This window comes from Danio rerio, chromosome 3 (assembly GCF_052040795.2).
Source record: "Danio rerio strain M-AB ecotype USA chromosome 3, GRCz13ab, whole genome shotgun sequence".
NCBI classification, from domain to species: Eukaryota; Metazoa; Chordata; class Actinopteri; order Cypriniformes; family Danionidae; genus Danio; species Danio rerio.
The window spans coordinates 18,121,810-18,136,739 of NC_141023.1; the positions used below are offsets into that span (position 1 = coordinate 18,121,810).

At 33.9% G+C, this 14,930-nt stretch overlaps 1 protein-coding gene across 20 annotated transcripts in view; it reads left to right on the top strand.

Annotated features, from left to right (window-relative positions):
* Positions 1 to 14,460, top strand: part of arhgap17b (Rho GTPase activating protein 17b) — a 71,725-nt gene extending 57,265 nt beyond the window's left edge. For 2 of the 20 annotated variants that reach the window (XR_015479373.1, XR_015479377.1), the window contains 5 exons: positions 751 to 899; positions 3,719 to 4,111; positions 9,648 to 9,677; positions 12,934 to 13,588; positions 13,634 to 14,460. Coding sequence is in view for 12 of the 20 variants with exons in the window: in XM_087241895.1 (XP_087098021.1) it covers positions 751 to 899; positions 3,719 to 4,111; positions 12,934 to 13,070 (679 nt within the window). In the remaining 8 variants the exon portion in view is untranslated. Of the gene's footprint in view, positions 1 to 750; positions 900 to 3,718; positions 4,112 to 9,647; positions 9,689 to 12,933 lie in introns of all 20 variants that reach the window. The other 18 variants (XR_015479374.1, XR_015479378.1, XR_015479371.1 and 15 more) reach the window with 10 other exon arrangements.
* The last annotated feature ends 470 nt before the right edge of the window (positions 14,461 to 14,930 follow it).

The window sequence follows — 14,930 nt, forward strand, 5'->3', positions numbered from 1 at the left end:
GTGAAAAGTTATGGCAGACTTAAAAAGCAGATTGCTTACTCTTTCTTTAGTGTAAACCAGTGGTTCCCAAAGAGGGGGTTAGTTTACAATGAGAGGGGTCGCTTTTCCAAAAATATAATTCATTTTATTAAATTATTATAATTATTATATTTTGTATAACCTACAGAAGTTAAAATAGCAGTTAATAGTTGCAAAAAACAACAACATGCTAATAAAAAGCCATTAGCCTTTCAATTTATTTTTACATTTATTTATTTCCCATTGGATTGCGACCTCTGGGGTATTTAGATTATATTAAAGACACAGCAATAGCATTAGATGCAGCTGATTGAATTTGTGGCTCCGGGTTAAACTTTGACACTTTTACGGCAGTCATTACAATAAAAATAAAGGTCATCATAACTATTTGTGGAGGAAGGTCTCAAAAGTGACATCCTCCAAAATTAAACTGAAAGTCTACTTGAGCCTGTTGTGTGTGGGCTGCTAAGTTTGTATATTTATAACTACCTCAGAGGATATTGGAGGTCGTGAGTCTTTTGCATTGTAGCTTGTTTGGGAACCCCTGGTGTAAAGGATGCACTGCTTGCTAAAACACGCTTCTAACTCTACTAACAGTTTTAACCTTTCAGAGCAAGTCCCTAACTAGACTTGGACCCCATTGCATTTTAACTTTTCTGCATGTTAACTGATTTATGTGTCTGCAATGCAGCGTTTATAAATCTAAGTTATCAGCTTCTCTTCCTCCTCCAGTAGCCTCAGCAGCAGAGACTCTGTGTCCACACCTCCAACCATGAGGAACGGCCCCGGAGGCTCCAGCGGGACGCCTGCTCCTGCTCAGCTCAGCGTCGGGACTCCTACCTCAAGCCCAAAAGGCCCCAGTCCATTCATGGTGCGCAGAGGTAAGGCCTACGTGTCCCTTTATCTTCAGTTAAAGGGGATAGTTCACCCAAAAATGAATAATCTGTCTTAATTTTCTGTCTCTTCACTTGTTCAAAACCTGTTTGAGTTTCTTTTTTCTGATGAACACAAAAGGTAACCGGCAGCATTTTTCAAAATATCTCCTTTTGTGTTCAACAGAAAAAAGAAACTCATAAAGGTTTAAACCCACAGGAGGGAGAATAAATAATGAGGTAGTTTTCATTTTTGGGTGAGCTACTCCTTTAAATATATTAGGCATATGCAATGAGGTGACTTCAACACATCTTATACATCAAAAACATTCACTTACCCAAGCAATCCACTTACCATGCACATATCTGCAATCAGCATGTTGGATCTCACACACACAAACGCATCCATATCATTTCGCCATCTCCATCCATAATGCACGCTATTAAATCTCAAATGCACGCACATATACATGTTGTCTGAATGTTGAATGTTTTTGGTTTGTCTGCATCTACATGCTGACAGTTGTTATTTGTTTAATACTTGCCGGTTGTTTGGTGTCTGTGTGTATATTTATGTTTAGTTTTTTTTTTAAATAGATATTATCAAGTGATTTTTAATAGCAGTCCTAATAGATAAAATAGCAGTGGTGTAAAGTAACAAATTAAAAATACTCACATTGCTGTAATTGAGAAGTTTTCCTCAGAAAATGTAATTTACTTCGTTTTAAAAGTGTGTACTTTTACTTTCTCTTGAGCACATTTTTAGTGCAGCATCTGTACTCTTACTTCACTATGGGAATTAGAAAACGTCCAACCTAAAATCAACCAAATATCAACGTCTAATGATGTTACAGCTTGACGTTGTGTGTACATTATCAATATGACGTCTATGGTTGCCATACCTGACAAATTTATGTCAGCATCTGACATCATTATGATTTAAGATGTCGGCTCGACGTTGGATTTTGGTCACTTTCTAACACAAGCTAAAATCAACCAAATGTCAACGTCGTTTGATGTCATTAATAACGTTGTCATTAGACGCTGACTAGACATTGAATTTTAGTCACCTGACTTCACAACCTAAATCTAACTTAATATTTACTTCTTATGAAATTGAGTTCTTGCTGAGCAATAACTAAATGCACTACAGAATGTTACTTTTACACACATCCACAAATTAAATTGTAAATCATCAGCTTTTTACAGCGTAATACTCACTAATCTTCAGTACTTTTGAAAGGTCTACTTTTTACTCAATACTTTGAGTAAGATTTACAACAGATACTTTTACTCGTGCTACATTTTTAAGCAATTAATAGTACTTTTCTGTACTCTTTCCACCACTGATCATTAGTAGTTTATTGAATATATATGAAAAATTGCTTTACTTAAACATAAATTCATTGTCAGTTGCAAAAAAGTGCCATCATTTCAAACAATTTTTTGATGCAATATTGATGTTTTAACTCGAGAAGAGTTATGAAAGCAATATTAGTAGAATATTAATTATTTAGAAAATACTGTGAACAGCCAAAAAGGCTTTTTTTTAAATAATGATATTATATATTTGGTAAAATCAGGCTGTTGGCGTTAAAATTATGCTTATGTTCAAGTTCAAGTTCAATTTATGTATATAGTACATTTCCAAACGGCCACAAGGCCACACAAAGTGCTTTATAGAAAACATACAAACAACAGCACAGACATAATAAACAAAACAGCAATGGCCACAATGTAAAGGAGCATAAAAGATGTAAAATAGATTATATAAAAACTGTTTTGGGGCTGCACGGTGGTGCAGTGGTTACCACAGTCGCCTCACAGCAAGAAGGTTGCTGGTTCGAGCCTCGGCTGGGTCAGCTGGCAATTCTGTGTGGAGTTTGCAGGTGTGGAGGAGCTCCCTGTGTTGGCGTGAGTTTCTTCTGGGTGCTTCGGTTTTCCCCACAAGTCCAAAGATATGCGCTATAGGTGAATTGGGTAAGCTAAATTTTCCGTAGTGTATGAGTGTGATTACAAGTGTATGGATGTTTCCCAGTGATGGGTTGCAGCTGGAAGGGCATCCACTGCGTAAAACATATGCTGGATAAGTTGGCGGTTCATTCCACTGTGGCTACCCTAGATTAATAAAGGGACTAAGCCGAAATTAATTGAACGAATGAATGAAAAACTGTTTAATTTCAATACCAAAAACAAATTAGTAATTGACCCTTTAAATAATTTTGCCAGGTTAAAAAATGCTACCACAGTTGACCACACTAAACAGGATTAAAAGCGAGACCGTTGGCCCCCGAGGAAGGGATTTATGGTTCAAACGACCTAGAAATTAGATGAGTCTTTAATTTAGACTTGAAACTTGTAGTTTTGTGACGTGTAGTATGTATGAACAAATATTTCTGTAAAAAGTTCAAACTTTTAGAATAAAGATATGATTAAAACTATGTTGTTTACTGCATGTACATTCTGCTGAAGTGGAGATATATGGCACAATGCTGGAGAAAAATATATTAAAATATTCTGTATTCTATAACTGTAACTGAAATCTAAAGATATTTATTGATCAATTGTGAAAAATTATTATTATTATTATTATTGTGAAAAATAATAATAATAATAATAACTTAAAAGTGTTTTTTGGATGTTTTCTTGAATTCTGTTAGACTAAAAAAACTTGAATCCTAAAACTGAGAAGTACATGATCGGTTCTTGAAAAAAATGGACAATATTTTGATAAATTGATAATGTATAATACAATGAATAGTATTTTAATAACAGTGCATCCCTAAAATGCTCCTCCATAAAATCATGCATGGACAATTTGCTTTCAGGTACAAAAAAGCAAGCTCCAGCTCCTCCCAAACCTAGTGTTCCTGCTACCTCTCCGAGTGTAAAAGCGACTCCTAACCAACCCATATCAAACCCATACTCTACACCCGGCACCCCTCAGCCTCTCATTGCACCTCGCCGCACCAACCAGACCCCCATCCAGGCCCCGAGTCACCCTCCACCTCAACCTCCATCACAACCTCCATCCCACACAGAAGAGGCAGTGCCATCTCCTCCTAGGACGCCCACCCCACCTGGGACGCCTCCTCACGACTCTTCACAGTCGCGGCCCAGACCCACACCACGCTCCCGACCCAAACCCAGTGGCCCACCACCACCACAACCTGCTGACGGAGCCAATGGGGTCTGCGTTTCTGCATCCAAGATCATCTCCGGTAAGAACATGAGGGTTTTATTTACCACTATCAAACAGTTCTCTGCTGTATTTATTATTATTAGTGGTGCTTTTCTTCTAGCATTACTTAAATATAAGGTTTGATAAATGAACTTCAAGTTGAAGTCAAACTTATTAGCCCTCCTGAATTATTAACCCCCCACCCCCTCCCCCCCTTGTATATTTTCCCCAATTTCCCCAAAGATTTTTTCAACACATTACTAAACATAACAGTTTTAATAACTTATTAAAAAATTCTATTAATTGATTTCTTTTATCTTTGCCATGATAACAGTAAATAATATTTATAGATAAAAAAATATAGATTTTTAAAAGCTTAAAAGTTAATAGGCAAGTTTGGAAAATTAGGCAAATCATTGGATAGTGATGGTTTGTTCTGTAGCAACTTAAAGACAAATGTGCTTAAAGGGGCTAAAAAATTTACCTTAAAATGTTTTATTTTTTATTTATTTTATTTTTTTTTATGAAAAACTGCTTTTATTCTAGCTGAAATAAAACAAATGAGATGTTCTTCAGAAGAAAAAATATGATTGGAAATACAGTGAAAAATAGAAAAAAGAAAAAACTCTAAAAAAAAGAAAAAACAATTTACAAGAGGGCTAATAATTTTGACTTCAACTGTATAAAGAGCATACATTTAGGCACTTAACTCATGGCAGTGTTTTTAAAAACTTGGACAGTGTGTGGATGTATCGAGCAACTGGAATGCAAATGTCTCCAAATGAAGTCTTGGGGGTCTGTTCTTTTTACGTGGAATACTCAATTAGCTGGATTTGGTTATTGACGATTTGACACGATTCCTTCCATTGAAAATAGTTGGATAGTATGGATATCAGGACCGTTTTGAGTTGGATTGGAGCTAAAAGAATGCAAATCTATTTAAGAATGCTAATTTCTATTTAATCACTTTTGAAAACACTATTTTTCTAAGTCAAGATTTCTTGTCTGGAAATTGACATTTGCACCTATACACATGTTTGATTGTGGTGAAGAATATTGCCAAAATACCCCATCTGATTAAGACGAACTTCATACGCTGCATGATATCATGACAACAGTGTTACCCAGGAAGACTTTAAATATATTGCTTTCATTTTATACCATCGTCGGAAAGATATACAAACCTGATCAAATGATTTACAAGATTTAAAGTAGTAAATCCACAAGGATGTCTTTCTTTTTCCTGTGGACAAATGGGGAAAAAAATTAATTGGCGTGTCCATGCAAGCCTGAAGTAAAACTGAAGTGCTCAGTGGAAGTATCTCTCTCTCAGTTTAACGGGTTCATTGTATAAAAGAGCAGCTGTCCAGCGTCAGTACGTCCTGGAGCTTATTATTGGAAAGAAGCCCAACACAAACCCCTGCCAAAAACTCAGAGGATTTCCCTGCTTTGGATGGATTCACGTGAAAAAAAAGGCACTCGCAAATGCTGTGGAGCTTCGTCTTCACACGCCAGATCATCCCACATCTAGAGTCAACTGCTTTATTTTCATTACATTTCTATTTCTTTGTGTGGGTTATTTTTAATATCCACATTAAAATGTATACGGTTGGTTAAAAAAAGTTACATTCTGTGGACAGCATGTACAAAATGACTCTAAATAATAAAATAATGAGATTATAGAAATATATATATGATCAATATCACACTCGTAGCAGTGCGATATGGCTGTATATCGGCACTGGTGGGAGGCGTGCGAGTGTGATATTGCGTTTATACAACAGTTTGACGGCATAATTGTGTATATAAAAACAAAATCAAACACAGAGCGTTTCAAAAACCCTTTTGTATGTGGAACTACTTTCTTCCACATTGGATTCAAATCATAAGCTGACAGTTAAACAGTTGACCGCGCATCTTTTAAACTTTAGATCTGTAGTGTCTTCTTTTTGCTGGCTGTATGTGGGTGTAGTAATACACAAAGGGTAAAGAGGCTGTAGGAGTTCTGATATGGCAGAATATCGCTCGGCTATCAGCCAATCAGATTTGAGAACCAGACAAATCTGTTGTATAAAATATATATATATACAAAGAAATTAAGCAAATTAAATAGAAATTATTTGTAAAAACAAGATCCATTGACAGCAGTAAATGTTATGTGACTTAAAAGATGAAATAAAATATTTGATAACTATTTGTAAGAAAGAAATTGTTTTATGGACAGGATATAACTTTGAAAAATTTAATTGAAATTGTGATTAATTACTATAAGTAAATTTAAAAAAAGGTTGAAAATATTATTTGGCATCCAAGGCATATACAAAATATGTTTAAATAAATATAAATAATAAAATAAATTGTATTATCTTATGCGGGGGAGAAAGACAGTGACTATGTTTACATGGACATCAATAATCAAATTATTTGCCAAATTATTAGTTTGTCGACTTTAACTGCAGTTTGGCTCTTTCACTTTCATTTAGGAACATTTCATGCATGCCCCTCATGACAAACAAGATATTGAACGGGAGGAACTGCAGGACGAGTGTAGTTTTAATGGAGAAAAAAAAACATTTGTCAGTAACTTTTATGCACTCGGTAGGTTGTGTCAGAAAGCCGTGTATAGAATGCAGCGAAAATCCTACACCCCGGTAATAGTTTACGTTGTTTACATGTTTACATTCGGAAAGCAGCATTTACAGCAGATCTTTCAGTCCATAATATTGTAGTGATGTTAACGTACTGTAAATTTTACAGTAAACTAAACCATTTTAACTAAGGTATGTCTTTAAAAACTAAAACTGAAAGAATACTGCTGATGATACTAGATAACTTTGCCATCTGAATAAACATAATAAAGAGCACTGAGCACATTTAACAAATCTGTAGAGACAGGACAATCAACACCAACTGGAACCGCGTCTTTTTTAAAAAGAAGACAAGTGGCAAATCCGAATTTCACCATTTCCAGATGCGAAAAGCTCTCGGGTGAAAACATTTTTTCCTTGCGAACATATTTTTGTTGCATGTTAGCAGACCACTGTAATCCACACAAGAGTCCAGCTGCGCTCTCACAGTGGGGAAATAAGATACAAAACCTTCTTTGCAGCACATTTATAAACACAACACCCATGACCCATGTCTTCTTTTTCCAATGATTTTAATAGCACTCCTTCTCCCTTACGTCTTCAAAGCTTTATCATGCATTTTAATGAAGTTGCACCTCATACACAATAGAGCGCGCTGATTGGCGGTCTGGAAAGACTTGGAAGTCTTTCTCATGAATTAATGCTGAAAACTCAAAGACGTCACGTTGTACCTGTCGCTACAATCATCCAGTCTCCAAGCTGGAATTTACACAAGGATCTAATCACCGTGACGTAGCTACAAAAATTATTTTCAAACCGGGAAAATCAATTTGCTCGAAATAACACAAAACAACCAGTTTTTTCTGAAATATCTGTGTCCTATTAGTGTTTTTAGCAGCGAGGGACACATACATGACTGTCAACATCTCAAAAAAATGTGTTTTGGTGTTTTGTGACTCTTTAAAGTTCTGTTTACAGGCCACTTCAAATATTTTTTTCTAATCATCCTATCGTGAAATGGACCAGTGTGTAAATCCCCTCTAAAATGCATTATTGATGGATATAAATCCAATCACTCAAACCACTTCAGGAGGTGGTCTGGGATGCATTCCAGATGAAATTGGAAAGGTCTTAATGCATCTAGTTGTTGAAACCCTTAAATATACTTTTTTCTCCTCTCAAGTATGAATTTACCTAAATAAAGTTACTCAAGAAGTCTGGCATTTTTACACATAAGTGCGTTTTATGCTATACAAGTGAAGTAAGTTGAGCTCACAGTCACAGATGCAGAGGTTCAAAGTATATACAGGAATCAGAGATTGAAATTCAATACCTTTTTAGACTTATTGCATACATTTTAAGACCTCATCACTACTTCAGGTTTCAACCAGTAACATTGCTGACATTTTAACTGGCAGTGTATTTACAAAATACTGATTGCAAGAAATGAATCCTAAACTAAAACTGAATTTATATACTAAATTAAAATATTAATCCAGCAGGTGGCGCTTTTACAACAGTAAATAAAGCTGCATGATGTCAAATCTAGCAGCATTTGTTTGATTTTCATAAACTACTCAGCATCCTGATATTCAAAGATTAAATTCAGTCAAACTGTAGCATACTGATACAAAATTTAACACTTTGTAAAAAAGCATTTAGGACTTCTAATACTTTTTAAGGGCCGTAAAATTTTCTAAATTGATTTATCAATTTCTAATACTTTATTATTATTATTATTATTATTATTATTATTATTATTATTATTATTATTGTTATTATAATAACCTTTATTTTACCAGAAAAGACAGATTGAGATTAAAAATCTCAATGCTTTTTAAGACACCCCGGACACCCTGAGGTTGCTGTTTTTCATATTGTATGCAATTTTAGTGTGCAAAAAAAAAAAAGCCTTCACTTTCACTGCTGTTGCATCATGATTCAACCGACATCTCTCACTGCTGATGATGATGATGTTCACCACACGTTTGGGGTTTAATGACACGCTTCATCTCAAAAGTCAACATGAAGTCAAAAATTACTTTTGTTTATTTTTCTATAGTGTATTAATACTGTATGTGCTATCCTAAAGACAAAATACTAAAATAATATAATAAAAATAAAATATTATAGTAGAAAATTAAATAATTAATTTTCTTTTTAGCTTAGTCCCTTTATTCATCAGGGGTTGCCACAGCGGAATGATCCGCCAACTTATCCAGCATATGTTTTACGCTGCGGATGCCCTTTCAGCTGCAACCCATGACTGGGAAATATAGTAGATAATATTGTAGTATAATATTATAGTTATATCATTTTTTTTTATTATTTTGTATTATTTTAATATTCATTTATTTATTTTTGAAACTTATTATTAATAATAATAGCTTAAAACATTATATATAATATATATATATATATATATATATATATATATATATATATATATATATATATATATTATTATTATTATTATTATTAACAGTTTTGAGAATGTTATTATTTTAATATTTGAGCATTAAAAGTAAAAGGAAGATTTTCTTTATATATATATATATATATATATATATATATATATATATATATATATATATATATATATATATACATATTTATTTACATTTATAGTCTGCTAAAAAATGCATGAAAAGCAAAAATGCTATAAGATATGATTAATGGGTTCTTTAAAACAAATGGAATTTGCCGTTAGTAATAAATAAATGTATAATTCAAGTTTTATTAACTAGTAATACATCACAGAGTTGTTTTTGCTGTACTCCTAATTGAATCAGTGTACAGCATTTGTGAGCAAAAGCTACAATCACAGGCATCTCTGTAATCATTCCAGCAGTAAAAAGGCTTGCAGGGTTTCATGTAGACCGGCGAGGTTTGAGACGTGATTGGCTTTTTGGAGTGTGATTGTGTTATGACTGGCCTGGAGTGTGCGATTAGTTTGATCATGTTGTTGACGTTGTTGCACTGTTACAGATGTGTGATCCTCTGCTGTGAGGTGCGCAGGTAAGAACTGTGTGAGTGCGTATGTGTGTGTATGTGCGCATGTGTGTTTCTGGTGCCTGTTTAACCCAACTAACAGCAACGTAACCTGCATGACTTAACCAGCCTAACCAGTGTCTCAGGATGAAACATCAGCAGCACATGCTTCATGTCAAAACACGTCAACTCCGCTGCTTCTGCAGGGTCACCTGTGCCATACGTGTTTTAATAACATTGCTTCTTTGTTTTTAATAGTGTGTTCAATTTTGGGGTCAGTCAGATGTTTTTAGAAGAAAAAGAAAACTTTATTTAGAAAAGACACATGAAATTGATCCAGTTTGAAATATTTACATAAAATTTTAAGTATATTTCTAAAATAATCCTAAACCAGTAGCACAGTTTGGATAAATTATTTAAAATCATTAGTTATAATAATAAAACTGATAATAATCTCTATCAAAAATATGTAGCAATAGAGCACAGGTGTCAAACTCAGTTACTGGAGGGCCGCAGCTCTGCACAATTTAGCTTTAAGCCTAATTAAACACACCTGATCAAACTGATTGAGTCTTTCAGACTTGCCCACAGGTAATGCCGCAGTCACACTAGAGTTTGAGCATACGAAATTCTGTCGTACGCCGCTACGAAAAGGGGCGGGATTAAACAAGATGATTAGACATTAAAAAGCAAGTGGTTGGTCCATATTTTACATTCCCATTCAGAAAGGGTGGTGTTATATTCTTCGATTGGTCTCACGCAATCCTGTTATGCAATTTCGCAGGTCAGAGCACTGCAAAAAAATAATTTTCTTAGTTTTTTTTTGTCTTCTTTCTGGTCCAAATATCTAAAAATCCCTAAATCAGAAAGAATTTTCTAGACACAGTGTCTTGTTTTAAGAAATAATATGCCAAAATGAGGTAAGTTAAAGTAATCTGCCAAAACATGCATGAGCTTGCGTTTCTGGTCTGCCATATTCGCATTCGTGTGTTTAATTCACGAGTTCACACTTACAATAGGAATAAAGTGTATTTGGCCTGCTGTCCAGGGAGAGGGCTCGGGGAAGATGGCCCAACTCGTGTTATTCCCCTTATTGAAAAAGAAAGAGAAGTTGGGGTTTGAGCGAAGTGTCTAGCCCGGCCCCAGAATGCTTTCCTCGGGTAGATAATGTTTAAGAGGTGAGGTGTCGGGGTGGTCATGAGATATTGCAGGAAGGACAACTTTTGGTATTGATAGGGGTTTGGTCTGATTGAATGATTGTCAGTGACGTATTTTGAATTACTGAAACATCTGTGTGTGCTCCTCCCAAAGTTTGAGCTGCGGCCATCCAGGAACTGTGTTTGACACCGCAATAGAGCTCAAGAGCAACATGCAATTTGGATTAATAGAGACTACTTTGAAAAACATCATACTGACTGCAAAAATTTTTATCATGGTGTGTGTATATTGTTATATACAGTTAAAGTCAGAATTAATAGCCCGCCTTTGAATTTTTTTCTTTTTAAAATATTTCCCAAATGGTGTTTAACAGAGCAAGGATATTTTCACAGTATGTGTGATATTATTTTTTCTTCTGGAGAAAGTCTTATTTTTTTAAAAGTTTTATTTCAGCTGGAATAAAAGCAGTTTTACATTTTTTTAAAGCCATCTTAAAGACAACATTATTAGTCCTTTTAAGCTATATTTTTTCTAATATTCTACAGAACAAACCATCGTTATACAATAACTTGCCTAATTACCCTAACCTGCCTAGTTAACCTAATTAACCTAATTAAGCCTTTAAATGTCACTTTAAGCTGTATAAAAGTGTCTTGAAAATAGTCAAATATTATGTACTGTCATCATGGCAAAGATAAAATAAATCAGTTATTAGAAATGAGTTATTAAATCTATTATGTTTAGACGTGTTCAAAAACATCTTCTCTCTATTAAACAGAAACAGAAAAAATAAAGAGAGAGGCAAGACTTCAGACTTCAACTGTATATATATATATATATATATATATATATATATATATATATATATATATATATATATATATATACATACATATATATATACATATATACTTCACCTATATTTTACTATGTTATACTATAATATTATACTATAATATTTTTCCTCCTAATGTTTCCCAAGTGATGTTTAACAGAGCAAGGAGATTTTTTCTTATTAGAGCAAGGATTTAACAGAGCAAGGAGATTTTTTCTTATTAGTCTTATTTATGTTAGTTTGGCTTGAATAAAAGCAATTTCTACTTATTTTTAATATATAATTAGCACTCTTAAGCTTTTTTTTAATTGACTACAGAACAGACTGTCTAACGACTTGCCGAATTACCCTAACTTGCCTAGTTAGTGAATACTACATTGTAAAATCTTTGTCCTTTGTCCTAATTTTTTTTGTTGAATCAAACTACAATTTTCAATCATCTCAACTTACATCAATCGACAGAAAATATTAATTTAAACTCAAAATTTCAAATTTGAAACCTGATTAACTTAATAAAATAACTTAAAGGAACATGAAAATGTTTGTTGTCTTGACTTTTTGTCATTCATTTTTTTGCAGTTGTTATCTTAGCAAAGACAAAATGAACAAATTATTAGTACTATTATTTTAAAAATGTGTGGGAAAAATCTTCTCTCTATTAAATATCACTTGGGAAATATTTGAAAAGGATTCATATTTCACAGGAGGGCTAATAATTTTCCCATCAATTATGTGTGTGTGTGGTATGCATGTATGTTTCTGGGTATATATAGTCATTTTCTGGGTAAAAAACCCTCTAAATCCTCTTTATGTCCAGTGCTCAGCATTAATGAGTACACCCCATTTTGAAAATAAATATTGTCAGTCAATATAGGTAATATATGTTGGTGCATTTGAACAAAACTGATTTATTAAACAAATATTTTTATTAAAATGATATGTTAGTCACCAAACATCTTCAGAAATCAAAGATAATTCATTTAAATCATGCAAAATATTACAAAAAAAATGACAAACTACAAAATGTTATATATGTTTTTGTTTCTCTTGATTTTTGCTCTTTTTAAATTTTTATTTAACATTTTCCTCTAAGATATAAGTTTGGCCTACTAATTTTTGGACCGTTATTGTGAGTTATTTTATTAGATTAATTTCAGATTTGGCATATGCGCAAATATATTCTTTAAAGCATCCTAAATATAATCAAAGCACTTTTATTATATATAGGATTTATATGAAGGTTTAATTGAGAGATGATAAAGTTTATCTCTGCATTATGCCTGTGCACAGATGGAGACGGAGAAGCAGAAGGAGAGCAAAGATCTTTGTCGGGATCAGGGCTGGATCTTGTCCCGGAGCTCAAGGAGGACGAGCCTACAGTAGTGCAGCCAGAATATGAGCGCATAACAGAAAACACCGCCCTGTGAGGTGGGCGGAGTCAAGCCTTCACACAGCCAATCCAAAGCTATGTTTGCAATGGACAACTAGCATACACACCGCGTAGTATATTCCTGCTGTTGTTGTTTTTTATGATGTGACAATATGTGATATAGGAGAGAAAAAAGTGAGCTATTTAACATTCTTCAAACAAATAATCCACCATAGTTGCTTATCGTTCAGACATCACACTGGAAATCGACGCATTGCATCGTGGGATACGGTACACAGCTAAGTGTGGCTGTTCATTCGAAGAAAAAGTCACGCAAAAGGTAATATGCTAGTATGCCATTCTGAACATCGCAAATCACTTTCACAAGAAAGAAAATCTTCCTGGAGTCTCTCTGGCCTCACAATGCTGGCACATTGTAACCCGAACACCAGGAAGAAATTGATGCGCACATATTAACATGCTATGCCTTCTTGATTTTGTTTGGTTTGGGTTCTAATCAAATAGGGATGTCTTTGGTTTCTAAAATATGTGCCTTAAAACGCACCAAATCACTGAGTGTAAGTGTGAGAGTGTGTGAGAGTGTGTGAGAGTGTGTGAGAGTGTGTGTGTGTGTGTGTGTGTGTGTGTGTGTGTGTGTGTGTGTGTGTGTGTGTGTGTGTGTGTGTGTGTGTGTGTGTGTGTGTGTGTGTGTGTGTGTGTGTGTTTGTTGGTTCTTGTGGTAAACGTCACTTATTCAATTTTTTTTTTAATCACTCCATTTCTCTTCAATATGTAAAATTTTGGATTAAAAAAAAATAGGATGTTAATAATTAGGAATAATGCAAGATATAGTTCATTCAATATGATTTGCATTTTTAAGTATTTTTCCTGGGGTGCAATACTGACTCTGGCGGCGGTGTAGTGTTATAGTCATTTTATAATAGCTTTTTTAATGTAATGATGTTTTACAGGGCTTATTATAGTGGAGAATGTATTATCAAGTACTATTTTTCTTTTCTTATCCACTAAAATAAATCCTGAAAAATGTGTGAAATACATTATTCTCAAAATGACCAAAGATACATTTTTTTTATGAATAATACTTTATCAGATTGGGTTTGTTTCATGTTGTTTGCGATGCATAAACAGCACTGACAACATTAATGTGAATAGAAAGCTCAATTAAGCTCAGGAAATGTCAGCTAGAAAGCCAAAAAAAAATCATCCCCTCCTTTATTCCTGTGGATGTTATATAAAGTTACTATCATATTTTTATTCTGTTTCTCCTAATTTTCAGACATCCATGTGCACATAATCTGCATTCTTCATCCTCACGTTCCCCAGTGCCTCAGATTGACAAATGCTTTAAGAATTTGTTTTTTTTCCAGATACAAACTTTTTTTTTGCCTGATTATATATCTAATAAAATGTTTAATTACAGAAACAAATGATAGTAGAGTTGTTGTTTTTGTTTAAATTGTTTAATTTACAAAAACGTCAAGGAAAAGTAGTAAAAATTGATTTGCATGTCAGACTATCATTAAACTCTAAATTTTACGTTTATTATAATTGCGCATATTCAGGCCCAGTGCCGAAAGAATTTGTGCCTCCTCAGTATTCATAGAGGATCAGGGTCCCACTTTATATTAAGTGTCGCTTATACCTGTGAACTTGGTGTAACTTCTTGTTACAGATGTGTACTTTTTTTTGTGTTGTTACCAATGTCCTGTTACACATTTGAACTATTCAGTGGGTTGTTGCATGTGTGTAGTTACACTAGTATTACACAAGTAAATACTATGTACCAGTGTGTACATACACTGTTGTTACATACTACTTACACATCTAGTCACCATGTAAGTTCACTGGTATAAGTGACACAATATAAAGGGGGACCAGGATTAGTTTATTTAAAAGT